The 24,173-nt window shown below is 43.4% G+C and overlaps 1 protein-coding gene across 3 annotated transcripts in view; it reads left to right on the top strand.

The window, feature by feature from the left end:
- Positions 1–24,173, top strand: part of prkd3 (protein kinase D3) — a 99,913-nt gene that overhangs the window by 59,351 nt on the left and 16,389 nt on the right. For 2 of the 3 annotated variants that reach the window (XM_083792414.1, XM_083792412.1), the window contains exons 4-11: positions 7,411–7,542; positions 11,420–11,577; positions 14,570–14,659; positions 15,889–15,991; positions 16,901–16,978; positions 18,249–18,435; positions 18,597–18,720; positions 22,937–23,014. In XM_083792414.1, the coding sequence (XP_083648540.1) occupies positions 7,411–7,542; positions 11,420–11,577; positions 14,570–14,659; positions 15,889–15,991; positions 16,901–16,978; positions 18,249–18,435; positions 18,597–18,720; positions 22,937–23,014 (950 nt within the window). The remainder of the gene's footprint in view (positions 1–7,410; positions 7,543–11,419; positions 11,578–14,569; positions 14,660–15,888; positions 15,992–16,900; positions 16,979–18,248; positions 18,436–18,596; positions 18,721–22,936; positions 23,015–24,173) is intronic. The other variant, XM_083792413.1, reaches the window with a different exon arrangement.

Genomic DNA, 24,173 nt, shown 5'->3' with positions numbered 1-24,173 from the left:
ATTGTGAATATTTCTGAAACATTTTAACCACATAAATCTTGTATGGATAACGGAGGTCCGTGGCACAAAATGTTTTCAGATGGCGGCGTGGTCCGCGGCCAACTACTGTGCACATTAATTTGGGGGCCGTGGACACGGAACGGTTTTGAGAACCACTATGGCTTAGAAAAACGAGGACACGTGGCCGATCTGGAAGCAAACAGACAGCACCATTGACTCGGACGGTTGTGTGAAAAACAGCTCGTCGCGGGGCTGATGTTTGGCGTTGCTTTGACGCTAATTAGCGTGACAGCCATTGCATGAAAGTGGGATTGCTGAGAGGCAGCCGGTAGTTAACAGACATGTTGACAACGCTCTCTGATGGATGAATGCCTTCTTTCATGTGTGCCTGTGTGCCAGGGAGATGTGTTGCCATCCCACCCCACCAGTCATGTGATTCATTCATTTGACTTCAGTGTCCACGGCTTTGAAGTGAGTTCCAAAAAACTGCTGCCGTCTTCAGCCCACAGTGATCATGTTTTCTCTGAATCGAGGGAAAATGTGTTTCCCAGCATTCTTAATCATGATGTCAAATAACATTGCTGCCGGGCAGAACACTTCGTATCTCCATATCTTAACTTTTTGTGGTTTTTTACTTTCTGAACTTATTATCGCCCCTACTTGATCACGCTGCAGCGTCACACGACAGCATCAAAGGTAGTAAATGGTAAATGGTGCATTTATATAGCGCCTTTATCCAAGGCGCTTTACAGAGATTGTGCATTACATTCACCCATTCACACATACATTCATACACCGATGGCAGCGGAAACCATGCAAGGCACCAACTAGCACATCGGGAGCAATTAGGGGTTCAGTGTCTTGCTCAAGGACACTTCGACAGTAACTCTGGGGGAGCCCGGGTTTGAACTGGCAACCTTACGGTTACCATCCAGGCACTCTACCCCTGAGCCACCGCCACCCCTAGTGAAGAGACACGTTTCGAGCTTGTTGATCCGCTGCTTTTGATGCTTTTGAAATTGAGTTTTTGGAGACAGAGACAGAGACAATATCGTCTCTGTCCACCCGACAGAGACGATAATCATGTCTTTCATTAGATCGCTGGGTCAGATTATTGGGTATTTAAGGATGTGGCATCATGTAGTTAAAAGTAGGATGAAGTGATACTTTGTGTTGTTAAAATAATTGTGAAACAGCCCTAAATTCTAAACAGTACTGTGCTATTATAGAGTGTTTGTTCAGCAAGAGGAGTTTCCATGTCTCTCCGGGTCTTTTAGCAAACTGAAAATGCATTTGTAGGTCGGGATGCATACCAGTTTTTATCCATTCAGACGATGGAACTCGACTCACCTCACACTGCAGGATAGAGGATAAACAAGTGAAATGGGAAGTGGTGACACAAAGAAATGAGCAGAAACTGAAACACTACAGTATGTGTAGGAGAAGGAGAGAGGGACCGCACACTGCCACTCGCTGGTTCAAGAGCTTTTATTTAGAGTCAAACATGCAACGTTTGGGTCTCATGACCTTCCTCAGGCATGTGGAAGCCTCCCTCCTTCTCCTATACTGTATATGTCTGCTGCTTTGTCGCCACAAACTGAACCGGAAGTGTTCTCTTCATAACTGGAACACTTTAAAATGTAAGATGATGAATGGGCACTCTCTCCCCCGTTACTGATCAAAATTAAAACTCTCTATATCAATGATTACTATACCACAATATTGTGTGTTACACTTTTAACCAAAAATAAACCCTGTTTTGTTATAACCAAAAAAATGTGTAGTATGTATTTAAAAAAATACATCCTAACAGCTTTTAAAATGCATTTAAAATACATCATAGCATCCTCTATAGTGTATATGAAAGAGATTAGTTAAAGATAGATAGGTAGCCTAATGGCCACCTGATGATGAGCAAACAAACATTATTGAACCATACGTTTTTACGTTAAGAGCACAGCCGTCACACAGGAGCAAAATTGTGGATCTTTTGTTGTTGAGGAAGATGTTCAGTGATGATTCTTCCTCTTCAGTATGCCGTACGTATACATGAGATTATAACCATGTGTCTTTAATGTTCTCTGTTTGGGAGGTGGACCGCTCTTTAAAAAGGGGGACGTTCCAGAACAATTGAGTTTGGTGTGACTGGTCCTATGTGCTCCTCTATACTGTACCTACATTCATGCAGGAACCACAGCGCTGTTTATCTGTTTACCTCTGAACCGCCGGTCCCTTTCACTCACAGAGATGCGTGATTTTGTGTGTGTTGAGTGTGTGAGTGTGAAATAAATATTTGACAATTTAGCCAATGTTTGACCATTTTCTATGGTTATCAACCTTTGGGGTGACCTGGGTGGGGACCCCCACCCTGTCAAGCACTTGGAATTGTATAAGTTGAGGCATCACATTTTGTTTGATTTTGTTTGCCTCTTTCTTAAACATTATTATTTGACAATCTTTGGCCAATGTTTGACCAGCTTTTATTGTAAAGGTTGTTGATTGCTTTTGATGCTTTTGATGACCTCCCCAAAATCATGAGGGCCGCCCACCCTGGGTGTCCTGACCCCCAGTTTGGGGACCATTGGGTTATTCAATGGATGGATGTCATATTTGTTGCTCAAGCAAGTTGTGCATTTTGTCACAGCCAACAGCAGCTGAGAATGTCGCTACATTGTGTCCAAGTGAAAAAACGTGCGGTTGAATCACCTCACAGGAACGAAATAAACACAGAGCTAATATGCCAGCCTTGCCAGGGTTTCCCAACCTGGGGCACCGGCTCCTCTTGGGGGACGACAAAGAGCACAGGGAGAGGCCATGACATGAGGGAAGGCCTGTCTGTTGTGGAGGAAGTTCGGATCAGTGTTGATTTTGGCCACTTAAACTACCTTAAAATACCTTTTTTCACTGACAAAAACGAAATACAAACTAAGCTATGACGACTAAAATTATGACTAAATGTATTGTCCATTTATTCAACACTAGACTAAAAGGTTAGGTAGAGAATTATTTTGTGCAGTGCAGACGAAAATGAAAGCCGGCCCAGGCCGTAGCGTAACGGTCTGGGCACCGGACTGGTGATCCAGTCGCGGTGTGCCGCGGGTTCGACTCCCGGACCCGACACGGCCTTTACCGCATGTCATCCCCCCATCTCTCTCCCGTTTCCTGTCAGCCTACTATCTGTCCCTTAAAAAATCAATAAAAGGCGTAAGCCGCAAAAAAAAAATATATAAAAAAGAAAAAGAAAATGAAAGCCTGGGTATCGAGGCTAAGAGAGAAGAGATCCAGTAGAACTAAAAGACAGGTCATTTTATGTTTGGTTGCGCTCTGAAAATAGAGTGTGAGCTTCTACAGATCTGTTAGATCTGTAGATCTGCTCTTTTCAGCATACAGTACAACCAAGTGTAAAATCAGGCATTATGATGCCATCAGGATCCGCCAAAATACATTTTTGTTGACAAAATTAACTGTAGATTTAGTAGACTAAAATCTTATAATTAAACTAGACTATAAATAAATAAATGGTGCATTTATATAGCGCCTTTATCCAAGGCGCTTTACATAGATTTCAGATGACTAAAATGTGACTAAAACTAAATGAAATTTTATTCAAAAGACTATGACTAAAACTAAATCAACACTGGTTCGGATGTTGCACAATATCATAACTTGCTTCCAGAATCCAGTATCTCAATGTGACATCAGTACAACTTTTCATACATGATCTATTAGACTATAACTTCTAACATAGATCACTCTCACACATATAACCTGGCATGCCTATTTTTTACACATTATATTGTCAGAAAATATAGTCCAAATGATAAAATATGAGTATTTCCAATGTATCTCTTTGCCAGATGTAAGAAGGAGGCCCTCAGGGAGGCATGGTATTAGACCATATTTATTGTTTGAATGTGAAGCTGAAATAGCCGTTTGTAATTCATGAATGCTGCAGACTCTCAAGCTAAGCAAAAGGGTCAACAAGTTGGAAAAGGTTTTCTGAGCTCAATTGCACCCAAAAAAACTTGAACTTTTAACATTCAGTAGATTTTCTGTGGTCTGGGGTTTTCTGCTCTGATTTTCCTGCTGTTTGTGATGTCACAGCCTGCAAATCCCATTATGTCCATGGGATTTGCCAGCAGATGGCACAGTTTTGCCTGTTTTCAGCTCAAAAGGCTTCCAACCCCCTGAGAAAACTGCAGGCCACAGAAAATCCACTGAATGTTCAAAGCTCAGTTCTTTTGGGTGTAATTGAGGTAATAAAACCTAAAAGAAAAACGAAAAACAAAAACAAATTTAAATGAATGTCATGAAACCAAGTAAGTACAAATAATATAATTTTAAGTTTGCTTGAACTAATATGTGCATCAGTAGCCATACCATACCATACCATACCATACCATATACGTCAGATAATAAGAATGCATTGCTTTTTTTAAGAAGTCTGCATCTGCACCCAGTATCACAGTTACTTGTATAACAGGCATAAGGTTAACCCTACTGGAAAGCATCGTGCATCCCTATTTGGAACCACTGCTATGCATGCGCACGCACACACACACACACACACACGCACGCACACACACACGCACGCGCGCCGCACACACACACACACACACACACACACACACACACACACACACACACACATGTACACGTGGTGTGTCAATGACATCAGCAGCAGTGTTGCACAGCACTTCCAACTCCACAAGATGTTTACGATTCCATTGCTCTTGAACCTTGTAAACAGTCGCACAGAGACTGTGAGAAACACACACACACACACACACACTCTGCCTCTCCGGAGCTGAGCTCTTTTCCCTGCATCCTCCCGTTAGCCAGCTCCTCCAGAGAGAAGCACAGATTGTAATCCCACACAGACAGACACATGTTTGGTAGCAGCCCTCGTCCCAGTCTCTTAGTCAGCCTCACATCTTGGATGAGTCACGGCCACGACGGACCCGGCCTCCTCTCCAACAATGACCTCAGTGTGTCCGTTTGACCCAAAACACAGCAGATGGAGCGTGTGTGTGTGTGTGTGTGTGTGTGTGTGTGTTTGTGTGTGTGTGTGTGTGTGTGTGTGTGTGTGTGTGTGTGTGTGTGTGTGTGTGTGTGTGTGTGTGTGTGTGTGTGTGTGTGTGTGCGTGCGTGCGTGCGTGCGTGCGTGCAATAGATATATAGATAGATAGGTAGGTAGATAGATAGATAGATAGATAGATAGGGGTTGCATTGGTTCTCAAGGACACCCATTATTACGCTCAGAGTCAAGGCTCATTCATAGTCTGGATGAATTGGTGTTAGGTGACCACTGCTCCAGTGGTGAGGTGACCACCGCTCCAGTGGTGAGGTGACCACCGCTCCAGTGCATGGTGAGGTGACCACCGCTCCAGTGGTGAGGTGACCACCGCTCCAATGGTGAGGTGACCACTGCTCCAGTGGTGAGGTGACCACCGCTCCAGTGGTGAGGTGACCACCGCTCCAATGGTGAGGTGACCACTGCTCCAGTGGTGAGGTGACCACCGCTCCAGTGGTGAGGTGACCACCGCTCCAATGGTGAGGTGACCACTGCTCCAGTGGTGAGGTGACCACCGCTCCAGTGGTGAGGTGACCACCGCTCCAATGGTGAGGTGACCACTGCTCCAGTGCATGGTGAGGTGACCACCGCTCCAGTGGTGAGGTGACCACTGCTCCAGTGCATGGTGAGGTGACCACCGCTCCAGTGGTGAGGTGACCACCGCTCCAGTGGTGAGGTGACCACTGCTCCAGTGCATGGTGAGGTGACCACCGCTCCAGTGGTGAGGTGACCACCGCTCCAGTGGTGAGGTGACCACTGCTCCAGTGGTGAGGTGACCACCGCTCCAGTGGTGAGGTGACCACCGCTCCAGTGCATGGTGAGGTGACCACCGCTCCAGTGGTGAGGTGACCACTGCTCCAGTGGTGAGGTGACCACCACTCCAGTGCATGGTGAGGTGACCACCACTCCAGTGGTGAGGTGACCACCGGAGCTGAAACAACGTTGAGCGGTGGTGAGTAAAAACAGAGAGAAGGGCTGGGGCGGTGGCGGCTCGTGACGTCAGGTTGTAGTTCACCGAAAATCCAGACTATGAATAACGCTTTAGTACTGTTATGGAGAATCCTCTCAAGGAATACTTGAGAGTCCCTGGACAGTAGAACGGGTGGAAATCTCTAGGTCTGACCATTACCGATGCATCTCAAGTCCAATACATGATTTAGTTCCCCTTCACTCACTGGGTGACTAATAAACAAAGTGCTTACCACATAAGAGATACAATACAAGGACACAAATATGTAAGTGCTGTAATAAAAGTACAGTCAGCAACAAATACCCAAACACCCCTAAGGCTACCTACAAGGAAAAGCTTGCCGGCTACCAATGATAGAAGAGATTGCACTGAATATTGCCGTTTAGCTGCTTTTTTGGGGGCATCCCCAATTTGTTGGAAGTCTCTTACAACCAACCCATCCTAGGCTGCCAAATATAAACAGTATTAGTAGATTGCACCTATATGACCTAGCTCTGTGATAGGATCAAGGAGCGGCTGGTATTTAATGACTTTAGTCATAAAAGCTTCCTCTAAGCTAGAGTGGAAGGTGCAGCCAGGCCACTCCCAACAATGGAAACTGATTTGGAGCCTTCATTGATGACAACAACAGCTGGCGTATTAGCAGAGGGAGATGTGCAAAGATTTCAGGACTATCAGTATAGAGTTAGCCTTTGTTAAATTGACATGGACATGCACACACGTACACACAAACACACTCCTTTGTCTCTCTGTCGCTCTAATTAATTAGTCTCATGTCCTGCAGCTGTCTAGTTTCTCCCGGCGGATCCTGCCGGGAGCTGCCTATGCCATAGAAAGCATAGGTGAGTTCCAGTCTAGTATAGTGTTGAAACACAGAAGGTTTGACATAGGAATGTTTGTACATTCTCCCTGACGGTGTAAAATGTTTAGATGCACACATTTATTATTATTATACTTGACAGTAAAACAGCTATTTTATGAAGGCTTATGGCCATTATATTTTAGCCTAACCCTGAAGCCTGAGTTGCACTTAGTTTTGCACGCCGGGGTCCCGGACTGAACAACAGTTATTTTATTAATTTATAACAAATCATGCATAACTCTCCAACCCTCTCAATATCTGTACTAAATACCTAATCTGTTCTTTGTCTGTTTCTGCTTTGCTGATGTGTTCTCATCATAATTTATTATTATTATGCCATCATCATCCTTCAGTTGGTGTTTGGTTCTATATTATATAAGTTAGGTACATGTAATTTGTAAGTTGTATGTTTGGGTACATGTAATTTATAAGTTCTATGTTTGGGTACATGTCATTTATAAGTTATATGTTTGGGTCCATATATATGTTGTGTGTTGCTTCTAGCTCTGGCCACGGTAGAGGACTTCCAGATCCGACCCCATGCCCTGTACGTTCACTCCTACAAGGCCCCCACCTTCTGTGACTACTGTGGAGAGATGCTCTGGGGCCTGGTGCGACAAGGCCTCAAATGTGAAGGTGAATATACAGAAATACACGCACGCACGCACGCACGCACGCACACAAAGACACGCAATCACGCACTCACAAATGCATTCACATGTGCATGCACACACACACATAAAATAACAAAGAAACCTGCAAACTTCACCTACAGAATGTTGTTTAAGCAACGTTTCGGTCAGTCAGACCTTCATCGGGTTTGACCAACCGAAATGTTGCTTAAATGAAGTTCTCTAGGTGAAGACAATGTGTGGGACTCCAGTTTTCTCCTACTCTTCCAGTTCATTTATCTGACGCACCTGTCCCTCGTCGGTGTGCATAAGGACCTTTTCCCCAAAAATATATACAGTATATCTCTGCTGTCGGGAGGAAACCTCATAACTCCAAAATGTTAATTAAAAAAATTAAAACAACAAAAATAAAAACAAATCAGGAAATAAAGAAAACCTTATATTTTTTAAACAAAGCAATACAGCCTCATCAAAGTTGGTGTTGTAACTTTATATATTCTCAATTACTTCCATGAGAGGGGGAGAGGTGGTGGAGTTAGTTGCTTTAGCAGACATTTTGAGGTGTCCAATGGAGTTAAGAGGTTTTGTCCAAAGCACTTTTTACTACTTTCCATTGGTTCAATATTTTCGAAACAACACACAGACGTAAAGGGTGTTCAATGACACTGATTTATGACAAAAAATATCTAAAACCTCAAAAATGGAGTTATGCGGTTTCCTCCCGACAGCAACAGTATATTATACTGTATGGCATACATGTGCGCGTGCATGAACATGCGGTTCATTTAACCACTTTAAAAACGCCAGCGTCCGTCTTGTTGGGAAAGCTTTCGCTGATAATGGCAGACCAACAAGCTCACAAGTTCTGCGACGCAGCTTTCCCCCACAATCTATTATAACATTAGAGAAGTTGTACCCAACACATGACAAGAAACCCAAAGCCACAACAGCTATGTCGCTATTGCAACGCCCACAACACCATCTTACACACTACACTCACACACACTCACACGGGCAGTGACGTCACACACTTACCTTCGCAGTGTTCGGGACCTATCTCCTCCTATCGCGCCCAACGCCAACACTCGACACCACCCGCCAAAAATTGCTCATTGCACTGCCACCAAAGATGCCTCCCGTCCACACTCACGGCGGCAATGCATTTGTTTACTACAAACATTATCGCCCGAAGCACCCACACCCCCGGAACACTGTTGCCCTTTCACCACGCTAAATTCGCCAGGTCTATGCAAGTGAGCACAAATTACATGTGAGAAAATTCATTCACAAGCCCACAAATGCCATTCAAATGCCATTCAACACACACTACGACTCGCTTACAATTCGCAAACCTGGCAACTACTACTCCGTCTTTTAATTGGCTACTAGCTCTCAGCCTGTGCTGCTCTGATCTCCGAGTCTCCCTGACAGTCCTGTCCACTGTCCGGAAAAAAACGAGGAAGGAGAGGAATTTTCGCCTCACGATTTTGCTTATTCCTTCTAAATCTCTGTAGATAAAATATCGCTCACTCAGCGAATCTCTTAGTTACATCAACATTGTTCTTTGACAGCAGTTGGTTTGTGCCAAACTATTACAATTACACCGTTCGAATTCGCCATTTCGCCTGCCACGAGTACTTTTGATTGTGCACACACGCACATGCACGCCTGGAAGCCACGATCTCTCTCTCTCTCGCCACGCACGCACGCACGCACACACACACACACACACACACACACACACACAGGCTATACACGGCGGCAGCGAGACAGGACGTTATAATCTTGAGTTTCATTAAATAACTGTCTTTCTCCGCACGCGCGCACACAACATTATTCAAGTGAAATGCGTAACGCCAATATTGGGCTAATATAGGCTACCAATATGTGGGTAGCCTACAGGGATTTACCCACAGAATGAATATATATATATAATCATCTATACCAGGGCTGCCCACACTTTTTTACTTCAGAGCTACTTTCAAAACGACTAGCTCATATACCCACCAAATAAAACTATCATCACATTGCTGAAAATAGTTACAAAATGTAATTGAGGAGCCTTTCATAGGCTACATACAGTGGTGTCCCATTCGTCTGTACCAGGCCTGACTTCTATAGGTTTTGAATGGTACCTTTCATTTTTTTATTCTTTATTTACCCAGGGAAGTAGCACATCGAAACACACACACACACACACAAAATGTCATGTCAAAGGTACCTCTGGACGCCACACCTCTGATGGGTGGGGTTTAGTCTTAAGGGGTGTGTTTCTTTCACCCACTGTGTAATACAATAAATGGACGGTAGGTGGCAGTAGTACAGAGGCCAGAGCAACTATAAGACAAACGCACATGGAATGGGAAATAGAGGGGGGGAAATGGAAATGGTAGGGTTTTTATTTTTGGTATTTGACTTTGCTACTGATGATTGTACGCAACAACAAGTATTGCATTGTGTGTTTGAGCTGACAGGCCCTTTTTGATGTCAATCAATCAACTCATCTCAGGTCATCTCAAGCGGCAGATGCAAAAATCATTTTTTATATTAAAATTATATATTTTTTTAGGGCCATGTCATGTGGTCTACCTGCAAAGCCTTTGTGATCTATACTGGTAGATCCTGATCTACCTTTTGGGCACCGCTCAGCGAAACGGCCGCGAAATTCTAGTGACAGAAAACAGAAAAGACACTAGCATAGAGCCCTGGGGGACTCCGCTCAACCCTATGGGGTTTAAGTGGTTCAGGGTCCTAACCAAAGACCAAGACGAATCATGTCATGGAAAAACATCATATAGAGAAAGCAGATCAGGTCTATGTCCTGAATTTTCAGTGTGGTACTTTGAAGCGCCCTGTTGAAGATTGTAGCAACCCAGTGTGCCAATGCCAAACTGTCTTCAAAGAGACACACACACACACACACACACACACACACACCCACCACATCTGCGACCTCAAGAATGCATTAGTGCGATGTAGACGAGAGTTAGTGAGATGTAGATGAGAGGGCTTTGGTCTGGGCACCGTAGCCAGAGAAATGCCTGACATTCGGAACCCAGTGGAATTGTGGGACGTCGGCTCTCCTTTCATTCTTTTTTTTGTCATCTTTGGATGGCATTCACTCGCTGCATGCTCTTTCATTTTCATGTCATTAGGGCTGCATTCATTCAAAATTCTCTCTTAGAGAATGACTTATGTTTAAGTAGGCTAGTTGATTCATCCACCAGTAGTATTAGTGGACGGGTGGATTTAGAATATATGAGTGGAGCCATCTTGTGGCAGCTGTGGCAAGGAAAATTATTACAAATATATAATATATACAGTATATACCTACAGTATAATGCATACCCAGTATAGCCTACATTAGGCCTGGGATACAGTATATATCAATATTGTGATATGAGATTAGATATCGTCTGGGATTTTTGGATATTGTAATATTGTGATATGGCATACATTTGTCCTTTATATAATTCATATAATTGGTCCTCACGAATGTTCCTTATAAGATGGCACCATTTCTGTCTACTCACTGTCTCTGAGGAGGGCCGTGGACTGTTCAGAAACCTGCCTGATCAGGATCAAAACTTCTCGAGCTCATAGAACTGCTACTTTTGAAACTTTTGTGTGACACGGTAGTATGATCAAGCAGGCTGTTAATTCACAAAAAAACACAAGCCGTTTGAAGTTGGAGATTTTTTTTAAAGCAGAGTCCACACCACAACTATAACAAAGACAATGGCGATGACAATGTAGTTATAGTTTTTAGTTATAATGCTTGGTTTGGAGGACCCTGAGCAGTGTAATATAGCTTTTCTTGGCATATAGCATCCCCACTTTTATGTAAATAACCGTTCTGTTTTTTTTAATGTGGGCTATAGGATGTGGGCTGAACTACCACAAGCGTTGTGCCTTCAAGATCCCCAACAACTGTACTGGGGTCAGGAAGAGGCGACTGTCCAACGTGTCCCTCCCTGGACCGTCCCTGTCTGTCCCCCGGCCAACACCCACCGAGAGCACAGTGCTGGTCCTGGAAGAGGTGGGTTTAGGGTCACAAATCAATATCTAATTGAAAAAAATCGCAATTTGTTTAGATAATCGCACATTTTTCTTTTGCATAAACGTCATAATTATTTGTGGCCAAATTTGACTGAGGGACTGCCATTGGATTTTTTTTTAATTTTTTGTTTTTTTCATGTCATATGAAAGCACATTGACATATTGGTTGTTCAGTGAAAGGTTCACTTCTGTGGACTCTAACATTACACCTAGCTACATGTTTAACCCATTTTGGGCGGGAACCCCTTTTGGTGTAAGCATTATGATATGCTTTAGCTATTGAAAAATAGCAGATCTACAAGCTCATAGCGTGCCACCGAGTGGCGCACTACAAGCTTGTAGATCTGCTATTTTTGAAGAATCGTGAAAAGTGACAATTTCAGCTCTGACATTTATTTCAGACATGCTCTAGTATGTGAAGAGTCTGCCTGTGCTAATTATTCATTTTGGATAAAATATAAAGAAATTCAGCTTTTCTCCTCTGCTGGAGGTTGCACGATGGCAGGCTCTCAGTCAAATCTGGTCACATTTTTCCACGAACCCGGATATATTTCTACTTGCAAAAAAGAGATTTCAACCTTACTACTAGTTGTACTAGGACTTTGTAGAGGAAATTCATTTGGGGGATATCTTTCACAATAATAAATGACATTTTACTTCCAGAGATTTTGTGAAGTTGTGAATTTCTGCCTCTGTGGGGGGTATTTACTGTATATGCAAATATCATGACCAATGGAATTGCAAGACTAAACAATGAACATCAATGATGTTTATTGTTTAGGGGGAAAAAATAACAGATTTTTTTATTTTAATTAAGTAATTAATTACAATAAAAATGTTGCAATAGTACAACCGTGGGTCTTGCAAAGGTGTTCATATATTTTGAAAAAACAGTAGTGGAAATAGCCGATCTAGAAGCTCTGATCTGATTGACCTTGATTGACCTTGACCTTTTGTTTATGAAGCCTAAAACCAAACAGAATTTTTATTCATTAATTTTTTTTATTCCAAAGTTCAACGACAATATAGTAAAATCGCAAGTAAAATCTCATAATCATGCCACCAGCCCTATGTGATTTGTGATTGGTGGGAAGGGGGAATGTCCTCGACTTAAAAAATGAAGCATGGCTCTCGCAACTCTTCGTGTACGCTGTGAACATTTATGAGTTCTGCATCTTACTGTATATAGTTTGGCGCTGCGCCAAAGACAAACAGGGACGTGTGTAAAATCAGCAACAAATGTCTTGGCTCCAAAATTAAGCGTTATAATATATCCTAATACATTTGTAGACAATTGATGTAAGTTTGATTCACACATCACATAACTCACTACCTCAACTTCAGGTTTTGATGTACTGTAATCTTACTGCTATTACTATAATGACAAAAGAAGAATTTCAGACAAATCCAAACCATTCACTCTTTATTCAAAGTAGTACTCTGTAACCTTTTCAAACAAAAGCCGTCGTTATGCAATCTTTCAGTGGTATATCTTTCCATAATAATAATAACATAACAGCAAATGTCACCATTTTTGCAACAACTTCCCTTAAACCCTCGCTGTGATTGGCTAAGACGCACCGAGCCCCTGTGTTTCACTGGGAAAAATGTCATGATATGGCCGAGAAAAGGCCGTTCCAGCTAGACGTTTTACACTTTATCCATTTTCCACTGATGGATTCCCCTGAGGCCACACAACGCAGCAGGAACAGAGCTTGGACTCTACGGACTCTCACGGTGCAGCTAGTCTCATGAAACCGCTTTGCGTGAAATTACTTTGACGGAATATTCCCCTCGTTGTATCGCTCACTCTATGAAATGTTGTCAGGAAATGCAATTAGGGCATAACAACGTTAAAAAGGTCACGGAGAGTCTATGTTTATGCATGTCGTCATCTGTGGGCCGACTGCTCTCCATCTTTCCAAACCGTCCACATCTGTTTATGGCGGTCCAAACTTTGCGATCTTCAACCATAATGGGAGGCAGAAACATCTGTCCAGACGGCTCTCTTTGTCCATTATGGGAGCAGAAATGTGTGGCTGATCTCAGCAAAAAATTCAGTGACCTTTCATAGAGCACTGGGATTGTTTAAACTGCGTTAAGGCGCGCTAATTAAATGTAATACTTTTCCTCTGTTTTCCATCTATTACTCCCTCGTTTCCGTTAAATCTCATGCGGTTCTGCGTTTTGTCTTTTCCTCTCATTAAAACGCTCTTCCTGAGTCTTTAATTCCCCCCCCCCCCCCCCCTGTATCTCCTCTCTCCCTTTTGCCCGTAATCCCTTCCTCTCACTACCTTCCTTCCTTCCAGTGGTGTAAAGTAACTAAGTACGTTTACTTAATTACAATTTTGAGGTAATTTGTTTTTTCAATTTATAACACTTTTTACTTCTACTCCACTACAGAGGCAAATATTGTACATTTACTTGTACATTTAATGTCTATATTACAAAACATAGACATTAACCACTTCAGCCCTATATATACGTTTCGGCCAATTGAAAATAGCTGATCTACAAGCGCACAATCTGTCGAGACGCGACGCATTGTGAGCTTGTAGATCGGCTATTTTCAAAAGATGTTGATACATTTTGAACTTGCGAAATGGGACATTCTGCATAACGAGCAAGTTTGAAGAGACCAGCAGCCCGTGGCAAAGAGACTGAGGCGAAAGGCCCAAAAAAACAGACAAAGACAGACTAGCATCAGTCTTCCACTGTGTGAAGTGCGCATTGGTCTATTCAGACACACTGAACGCTGCACCAAAAGCAGATGAACCCCTATCCAGAGCGCAACTGGTACTTTTAAGTACATTTTGATACAGTACCGATACTTTAGCCCTTTTACTCAAGTCAATTTTGATAACCAGACTTTTTACTTGTAACGGCGTAGTTCTCCATTGCAGCATTGATACTTTGACTTAAGTAACAAATGCAAGTACTTTTTTCCACCACCTTCCTTCCCTCCTTCACAGCAGCGCTCGCACCAGGAGGCGGGGAAGAGGATCCTGTCGTGGAGCGGCAGGCCCATCTGGATGGAGAAGATGGTGCTGGGTCGGGTCAAGGTGAATAAAAAAAATACTACTATCATCCATACAGGAGCTGTTTGAAACTAGAGAGACCCAGTACAACCTTAAAGGTCCACTTCACCACTTTTCAACCTATCTTCATATAATAGGTCCTCACTAATAATCATGAAAAAATGGCACGATGTTTTTCTACTCAGTCTGTGTCTCATAGGACGGCTGTGGGCAGTTTAGAAACCGTCTTCCAGTGACATCATCATTAGGCAGAGGTTTTTTTAAACAAGATTTCTTTTACAAAAATATTTCAATTTTCATTATCGTGAGAACGATGGCTTCCATTTTCGCATTGCAACTTTTCAGGACTAGAAAGCCTGCAGTTTCTATTCGCTTGTATTCCCCATTGATGATGTCACTGGAAGACGGTTTCTGAACTGCCCACAGCCCTCCTATGAGACACAGACCGAGTAGAAAAGAATTGCACCATTTTTTCATGATTATTAGTGAGGACCCATTATATGAAGATAGTTTGAAAAGTGGTGAAGTGGTCCTTTAAGGGGACTTGTGTATTAAAACAAAAAGGGGCAAGGACCAACACAAAAGCCACCGGCGGTGGTGGGTCAGGGGTAACGTGGCGAACCGCAAGGTTCCCAGTTCGAACCCGGGCTCCCCCAGAGTTAGTGCCCAAGTGTCCTTGAGCAAGACGCCGATGTGCAGGTTGGTGCCTTGCATGGTTTCCTCGGTCATCGGTGTGTGAATGGGTGAATGCAATGCACATCTATGAAAAGCATCTTGGATAAAGGTGCTATATAAATTTACCATCTATATCCAAAATAGGGGTTGATCTATGGAAGAGCCTTGATAAAGAGCTAAAACTGTGCACATGACTTGTAAGATTCAAAAGGTTGTTTAAAACTAGGGGTATTTAATAGATATAAAACATTATTATAAGTTCAATAATTTCCTTATTCCTCGTTTGGTCTGAGCTTAAATCTGCTGATCATTGTTTTCATCTTATTGTTCATCTTCATTTTATCAAACTAAACTTCTAAAAATGTATTTTATTTTCTTCTCTGATTTGTTTTGTTTCTTTCTCTGTTTTGCTTTGTGTCTGTCTGTAACTGTTACTCCTAAAAAAAAGGGTAGGCAAAATAAGCCTCGGCTTCAGCCCACACCTTTTCGGTGCCACCTCTGCTTATGTAAATACGACTGAAATACTTTACCATGTAACTGTAAAGCACCGAAATGAACCATGAATGTGTTCATTCCAGGTGCCCCACACCTTCGCCGTCCACACCTACACTCGTCCTACCATCTGTCAGTACTGCAAGCGGCTGCTGAAGGGCCTCTTTCGCCAGGGCATGCAGTGCAAAGGTACCCCCACATTGACACGTATTAGGCCGCGGAGCCCCATTTGAAAAGATACAGTATGCCAGGGTAGATGAGAAGATGTTACAGCTTTAGCGGTGATTCTCAACCATTTTCGTTGAGATGCATGTCAAACTGGGGGGTCCTTGACATTTCAAGGACCCCCCAGTTTGACATGCATTAGGCTACCGACCCCCATTTAATGGCATTTCTATCTCTGGGAATCCAATTTATATTGTAGAATCGCTGTTGATTTAACTCTGAGAGTGTACACATGGAACCAAACACTACCTGAGTTTGGTACACTATCTGAGTTACAGACACATAAGGTCAGTGTGACTTGGTATACAACAGCCGGTTGAGTTCATTCACATGTGCTTCACTTTTAACAGCCATAGAAGCAGATGACAAATGACAATATCATATCTCCAGGACACAAAATGAACACCAGCAAAGCGCTAATATTATTAATGGCATCATCATTATCCAAGCATACATCTTCCGTATGTTTATTTTTACTGGGACTCATGCCGTTTACACATAAATCTCGACACTTTCTTTTTCACTTCTTCATATCAAGTTATTAAAGGTATATTCAGTGATTTCACTTAATTCAAATATCACTTATTTTTTTGTTTTGTTGTGATAATCCTCTCTAATATAGAGTGTGCTGACCATATAAGGAGTTCCTCCCTGTCCCCAGTTAACCCCTGGGGGTCAAAAAACCTTAGGTTTCGTTTTTGACTCTCTATCCTGATTGGACGAAAGGCTGGGTCCCACAGCCAAAAACGAAACCTAAGGTTTTTTTAGTGAAATCACTGAATATACCTTTAACTCACATTGTGCAAGCTAGGAATTGCGTGTAAAGCTGTCAATTGTGTTCCGTATCCATCCCTAGTCTCTGCTCTCTCTCAGATTGCAGGTTCAACTGCCACAAGCGCTGCGCCTCTAAGGTACCAAGAGACTGTTTGGGAGAGGTGGTCTTCAATGGAGGTACGGTTACTAAAAACTAAGCTTCATTCATATCTCCCAAAACAAACTACGGACCCACCTGTAATTCCAACACACTTTGCTAGTTTGAGATGGCCCAGGGTAGAAGACAGAATATAAGCAAATACCAATGGGATTGGTATTTAAGATAGTCAAAGAGACATTGCCCTCAATACTGGCGTCATACTTCTAATTACTTCTCCAAAGTGAGTGACACCCACAGCCAGGACACTAGTGACCATGATCTGGTATCCCATTTAAAACATTTAAAACATGGGAAAATTCTCATTCTCATTCTACTCTGCCACCAAAATGTGGAATGCCCTGACTGACACCATCCATTAAAGGACACTTTCAAAATTGCCCTGAAAAAACATATATCAGGAGACCACAAAATGTAAATTCCCATCGAAAGGAGATTTTGTACATAATGTGTTTGTATTTGTTGATGACATGTATTATTGTGTACATTTGTTATGTTTATGTTGATGAATTGAACACATACATAGGACCACAATGGAAACAAGTCATTTTAGCCTTAATGTCTCACTGTACCTTGTGCTGTTTACAGTTCTGACTGGGTCTTGTGCTGTTTACAGTTTTCTAATAAAGTATTCAATCAGTCAAAATCAGACCATGCAATGGAGTAATATGGACATTTCCACATACTGCCTATACCGTGAGTCGGCAACTATGAAACGTGGAAGTGAAATGACTGCCGCCATAGCGGAAGCATCGTGAAACTGCATTATACAACAACTTCGCTTTGTGTTTACTTATGTGGCCGGTTAAGGACTTCAGTGTTTTGTACCATACAATTGTATGTATAAATACAGAACAAGTGGTAGTCGGACAATGTGCCAAACGCAAAGTCGGACAATGACTGACTACAACGTCAATATGTAGGATAATGTCCATACTGGCTCCATTGCATGGTCTTTTTTATTTTATTTTATTTTTTTAGTTTTGGGGCTTTTTATGCCTTTATTGATAGGGAACAGTATACAGACAGGGAAGGGGAAGAGAGATGACGAGTGACACGCGGCAAAGGCCGTCGGGCTCGGGAGTCGAGCCTGCGGCACACCGTCCAGCTGGCTTGGCAGCCTAGGTGCCCAGACGGTTGAGCTAACCGTCCGGGCCCATGGCATGGTCTTGATACTGTAAGGGCTGATGACGGAGATGAAATCATCTGATAACATCCGAAACCGCTACCCCTGGACACTGAGGTGGACAGTAGTAAATATTGTCTGTACTGTTGCATATGTGTGTCCAGAACCTGCCAGTCCCGGGCCAGACTCGGACAGCACCCTGGACACCATGGAGGTGGACAGTGGAGACATGGACGGCAGCAGGGGACTGGACGACCCCGAAGAGCCCTCCACTCCTGACGACAAGATGTTCTACATGGACTCACCATTCCTGGACAGGGAGAAGGACGAGGAGACCATCAAGACCATCAGGTGTGTGTGTGGAGTCGGACATGTTCAGCGTGCAATGTTTAAGGGGAATATTCACTTAAGAACCGATTAGATGATTTGTTAATTCATTGCGTTAGCGTTTTCTGCGGTCTAATATATTGCATTGAGGAGTAATTTAAGTCTGTGTGTGTGTGTCTGTCCAGTCCGTCCACTAGCAGCAACATCCCCTTGATGCGAGTGGTGCAGTCCATCAAACACACTAAGCGGCGCAGCTCCACGATGGTGAGGGAGGGCTGGATGGTCCACTACTCCAACAGAGACAACCTGGTAGGTGACAGAGGGCTTGGATACTACTCCAACAGTAGCCTGGGAGGCATACAATGTTGGGTTTACCATCCGGTCATCAGACCGGAACCCCCAAACCGAAATCGGAATTACCCAAAATAATTCAAATAATCTAAATTTTAGGGCCTACTGACAGAGAATTTCCCATCACCTAAAGGTAATTTGAATACACTAAATAGTCTAGACAACCTTAGCTTGGAAGCTCTGAGCCTTGCTGTGAGAACAACAGAAATTAACACGTGGCTCTGTTGTCCTGGAGCCTCTTCTCACCTGTCCCCCCACCCCCCCTCTTCCTTTGTGTGTAAGCAAATGGTCCTTACATCTAGAGAGATTGTATTCACTTCTGGGTCCACCTTGTGGGTGGGACTAAACTGCCATATAAACTGTAACTCTGTGCTTGTATGGTTATGCTTGCCTGGGAGACCTGCCTGCGTGCTGCAGCATCCGTGTACTGCTGTGCACGTTAAATAAAGATCAACAAAGGGACCTTGCTTTCCTCCTGATTCCTCTTGACAGACCTTCAAGCCTGGTGATTCCTCACGCGTTTAGAGTGTGTAAAACTGCCATTTCAATTGGTGTCAGAAGTGGGATCCTGTGTCGTCTGAGCTCCGGATGATCAAGCCGACTGATTTATCCATCACGTCAACGAACGCCATCTACAGGCTGCATCTACGGAGTTCAGCGCCAGGATTTTAAAAACCCTGTGGCTACACTAAAAAAACGGTGAGAATCTTCCAAATTTCAGACAATTGAAGAGCTAATTATAAATTCTAAGACCATATTTTGCCAACCTATCTATTGTAATAGTCAAGTATGCTTGATTCAAAATACAGCAGCAAGCCTAGCCTAAGAAAAGAGACCTTGCATTAAGCCAAGTTTGCAAACGCAAAGACACCTTGTTAACCTTGTTGAAAACAACATAAAGAAAACATAAAGATACAGCGTTTTGCATTAAGTCCAGTAAAGAAAGAGAAGTAAGTTTGTAAACACAAAGACACCTTGTTATACTGAGAATAGCATCATCTTGTTACTCTCAGATAAGACATAAAGATACCGTGTTTAGACCAAGTAAAGTTTGTAGCACAAAGATTACCGTGTTACATAGATAGTCAGTATGGGAAATAAAAAAAGTGCGCCAGTGGCAGAAGACAAAGAAAGATGGTCTCCTCTCATGAGCGGGATGGTTGCAAAATATGGTCCAGAAGCATTAGACTGCCTTGATGTCTGGAAACAGATGGGGTTCCCAGAACAAGGCTCTTTAAGTATAAAAAAATTGCTTGACTTAGACCGACTACTAAGAGAAGCCGAGAAGAAATGAGAAAGAAAAAGTCAGTTAAAACGCACAAACTTGACAGATGTGACCGCCACAGGAAAGTATTGTCAATGTGGATGGAGGAAGCACAATTTAGACAACGGGAGAGTCATATGAGGGAACTTCCAAACATAGATTCTTTGAGGGAAGAGAGCGGGCCACTGGCTCCTCAGAATTCTCCTTTGTCTCCTCCACAGCAGACCCTGGACCTGGGCTGCCTGGGCTCCATGCGGGCCGGTCAATCTGCCATCCAGCTACAACGGACGGCTGTGGCTCTTGCTGCGGGCCTGCAACCCTCTACTCCAGCAGCGGTCCTGATATCCGCTGCGCTCAGCCTATTGAAAACTGTTGCTGCAGACCTACAGCCCTCTACTCCAACGGCAATATTGGTGTCCACTGCGATCAGCCTTCTGGAGACTGTTGCTACGGGCCTACAGCCCTCGACTCCAACGCCAATCCTGGTGTCCGCTGTGCTCAGCCTTCTGGAGACTGTCGCTGCAGGCCTGCAGCCGTCTACTCCAGCGGTAATCCTGATATCCGCTGCACTGGGCCTATTGAAAGAGGCTCGACACAAGGAAGGCTCCGCTCGGTCCAATGACACTACTAAGAGCCGACGTCCATCCTGCACTGGCATCCCTGACCCAGAGCTGGCCAACAGTGACGATGCGGACACGACACGGAAACCACAGACCTTGCTTCCATCTGTGCATCCGTCCACCCCTGGCAGCCATGGGGGGACAGGGCCCCATCGCAGCAGTGTCATCATCACCCAGGGCAGCACACCGCCACATGAGCAGGGAAGAAGAGGGCCTGGGACAGCGAGACGCGCACAGGGTGCATCAGAACAGCCCATGGCGGAGAAACCTGTGGGTGATGCAGTGGCATGGGGAGCCGATGACATCCAGCCAGCTACGTACGTAGAGGAGACGGTGCCTGTGGGAGCCGGGAGTGCCTGGGAGAACCACGCGGACGGTCCACAGCCTTCAACCAAGAGGGAATCGTCGGACATCGAGGTGGGGAGAACAGAACCAGCAGGAGCAGAGCAGCCCGGGACCGGAGACAAGCCAGCGACAGACGTCGAGGGCAAGGGGACATCTCCTGTGCACAGCGCAGGAGGGCTGCTGACTACAAGGGCGGAGGCGGCAGGCGGCTGTCTAGAGACGGAGGCCCTGGATGGGCTGCTGACTACAGAGGCGGCAGGCGGCTGTCTAGAGACGGAGGCCCTGGAGCCTACCTACACGACCCTAATCGTCAAACCAGCGACGGACGTCGAGGGTGTGGCCAAGAATCTACTCGTTCAACAGGCGGTGGGAGAGGTGTACACACTTACACGCCCAGGGAAGGTTCCAGCGGGCCAACCAATGAAGGAGGAGATGACCGCAGTACCGGCAGTTGCGTTCCGTAAGTTTTTACACGGACTGTCAGAGTTGGCAGGAAAGGAGAGGTTCACGCATCCATTTCTTAAATCTAAGGCCAGAAAGAAGCCTTTATTTTCCAATCCTGGTGGAAAGAAAAAGAAGGTGAAGTGGAAATGGACTTGGAGAGACACTTTTCGGAAGTCTGCTAAGGAGTACCATGTGACTTACCCACCATGAGACTCAACACACATACACACACACACCTCCCCCTATCAGACAGCCCAATTAAAAAGAAAAAGAAAAAAAGTGGGGGGATCACTCGACCGTATACCTGGAAAGAAAATATTGTTTGGAAATATGATGTTTTCTGTTTATTTGTTATGTTATAGTTTGCTGTGCTAAATACAGGTCAAATTGATTCAACAGGGTACTGTATTAGTATCATTTTTAGGGATTTATTGGTTTATTTGATTGCCTAGCCACGATTGTTAAACCCATGTGTCATTCTTTTGCTTAGCTCAAATATGTTACAAGTACTTCTATTTTTTATGTATTTTCTTCAAATGTATTATGATGTATTATTTTGATATTGATGGAAAATTCACAATTATTGTTTAATTAAGCTGTTGTTTAATTAACAAGAGGAAGATTTGACAGAGAATTTCCCATCACCTAAAGGTAATTTGAATACACTAAATAGTCTAGACAACCTTAGCTTGGAAGCTCTGAGCCTTGCTGTGAGAACAACAGAAATTAACACGTGGCTCTGTTGTCCTGGAGCCTCTTCTCACCTGTCCCCCCACCCCCCCTCTTCCTTTGTGTGTAAGCAAATGGTCCTTACATCTAGAGAGATTGTATTCACTTCTGGGTCCACCTTGTGGGTGGGACTAAACTGCCATATAAACTGTAACTCTGTGCTTGTATGGTTATGCTTGCCTGGGAGACCTGCCTGCGTGCTGCAGCATCCGTGTACTGCTGTGCACGTTAAATAAAGATCAACAAAGGGACCTTGCTTTCCTCCTGATTCCTCTTGACAGACCTTCAAGCCTGGTGATTCCTCACGCGTTTAGAGTGTGTAAAACTGCCATTTCACTACCCAATAAAAGCCTTGATGTGGTGTAAGAATTGGTATATCCATATTTTATTCCAACTCGTATAGCGACTGGCGAGACTAACAATTATGCCACGTCATGGTGCCAGTCAGCAAAGGGACAGTCCAGACTGCTGCAGCGGTCTCTAAAGCGCTTTTGTTGCAAGGAGTTGTGTTGGTGTGGACTGGCCTTTAAAGATTTGATTAAAGCTTCTACTCGAGAACATCTTTCTTCGTGCCACATTTCAATCTTGTATGCCTGACGTTGATGTTGACGTTTTGTGTGACGTTGTAGTATGATCAAATAGTGGCGTTAATTTACGGAAAAAAACACAAAAAGTTAGAATATGGAGATAAGCGGTTTCTGCCCGACAGCAACGCTATTCATGTTTTTATGTAATGTATAGTATGTATTGGTTGTCTGTCTCCTTTCTTCAGAGGAAGAGACATTACTGGAGGCTGGACAGCAAGAGCCTCAGTCTGTTCCAGAACGATACAGGAGCCAAGTTCTACAAGGTGAGAATGTTTATTCATTAGTTAACACAAAACAGTTTGTTCAAGTCCACAATCGCAAACTAAGTTTTTTGCTCTTTGTTTTCTTTTAACCTGTACAGCACTTTGGTTGACCTGGTCATGATAAATGTGCTGTATAAATGAAGTTGAGTTGAGTGTTGCAACTGTAAACTATGCCGACATCCATTGTTACTGAACTAGAAACGTCCCTGTGGTTTCTGTACGATACTGTAGCCCAGTCTGGTCTCTGCCCAAAGTCAAAGGCACTGGTGTAAAGTACATTTAGTATAATTTTGAGGTATTTGTACTTTACTTGAGTATTTTTAATTTCCAATACTTTTACTTCTACTCTGAGGCAAACATTGTACTTTTACTCCACTACATTTATTTGAAAACGTACATACTTTGTAGATTTTAATTAAAGAAAAAAAAAAAAACGCATTACCCATTTTAGCCCTATATACTTTTTGGCCATTTGAAAATAGCCGATCTACAAGCTCACAACGCATTGCGATGTGACGCATTGTGAGCAGGTTATTTTAAGATTTAAAGTGGTCAAACTAGCGAGATTATGTTCAGAAGCATCCTCTATAAAACCCTAATGGTCTGGGATATTTCATAAACGCAAAGTTTAAAGTCTCAATCTGTGATTTCAACATATGACTAAACCATCATAATTTGACATTATGTGACCAAATTTGACTGAGTGACTGCCGTTGGATTTTCAATTTATAAAAAAAAAAAAAGTTTTTTCATGTCATATGAAGGCAGGGAATCATAGCTTCAAATTGATTTATTGGTTGTTCAGTTCGACCCACCAGTTTTGTAGACTTATAGAGTAATGTCTTGCAGAAAACAGGCTTGAAAGGTTCACTTCTGTGGTCTCTAACATTACACCTAGCTACATGTTTAAGCATTTATTTTGTCACATTCAGAGATTTCAGCTCTGACACTTATTTCAGACATGCTCTACTATGTGAAGAGTCTGCCTATGCTATTAACCCATTTCGAAAATAAATAAATAAATAAGCTGGAATTTGCGCAATGGCAGGCTCTCAGTCAAATCTCTGTTGTGTTGGACACTCACAAATCACACATTACGACTTTTTGGCCATACAAAAAAAAATCAGTTTGTGAAATTATATTTTTGCTTTTAATCCAT

Source organism: Protomyctophum parallelum, assembly GCF_964188405.1.
Source record: "Protomyctophum parallelum genome assembly, chromosome: 20".
Classification (NCBI taxonomy): domain Eukaryota; kingdom Metazoa; phylum Chordata; class Actinopteri; order Myctophiformes; family Myctophidae; genus Protomyctophum; species Protomyctophum parallelum.
The sequence above is the reverse complement of the archived record's forward strand: the minus strand, read 5'-3'. Positions and strand labels throughout refer to the sequence as shown.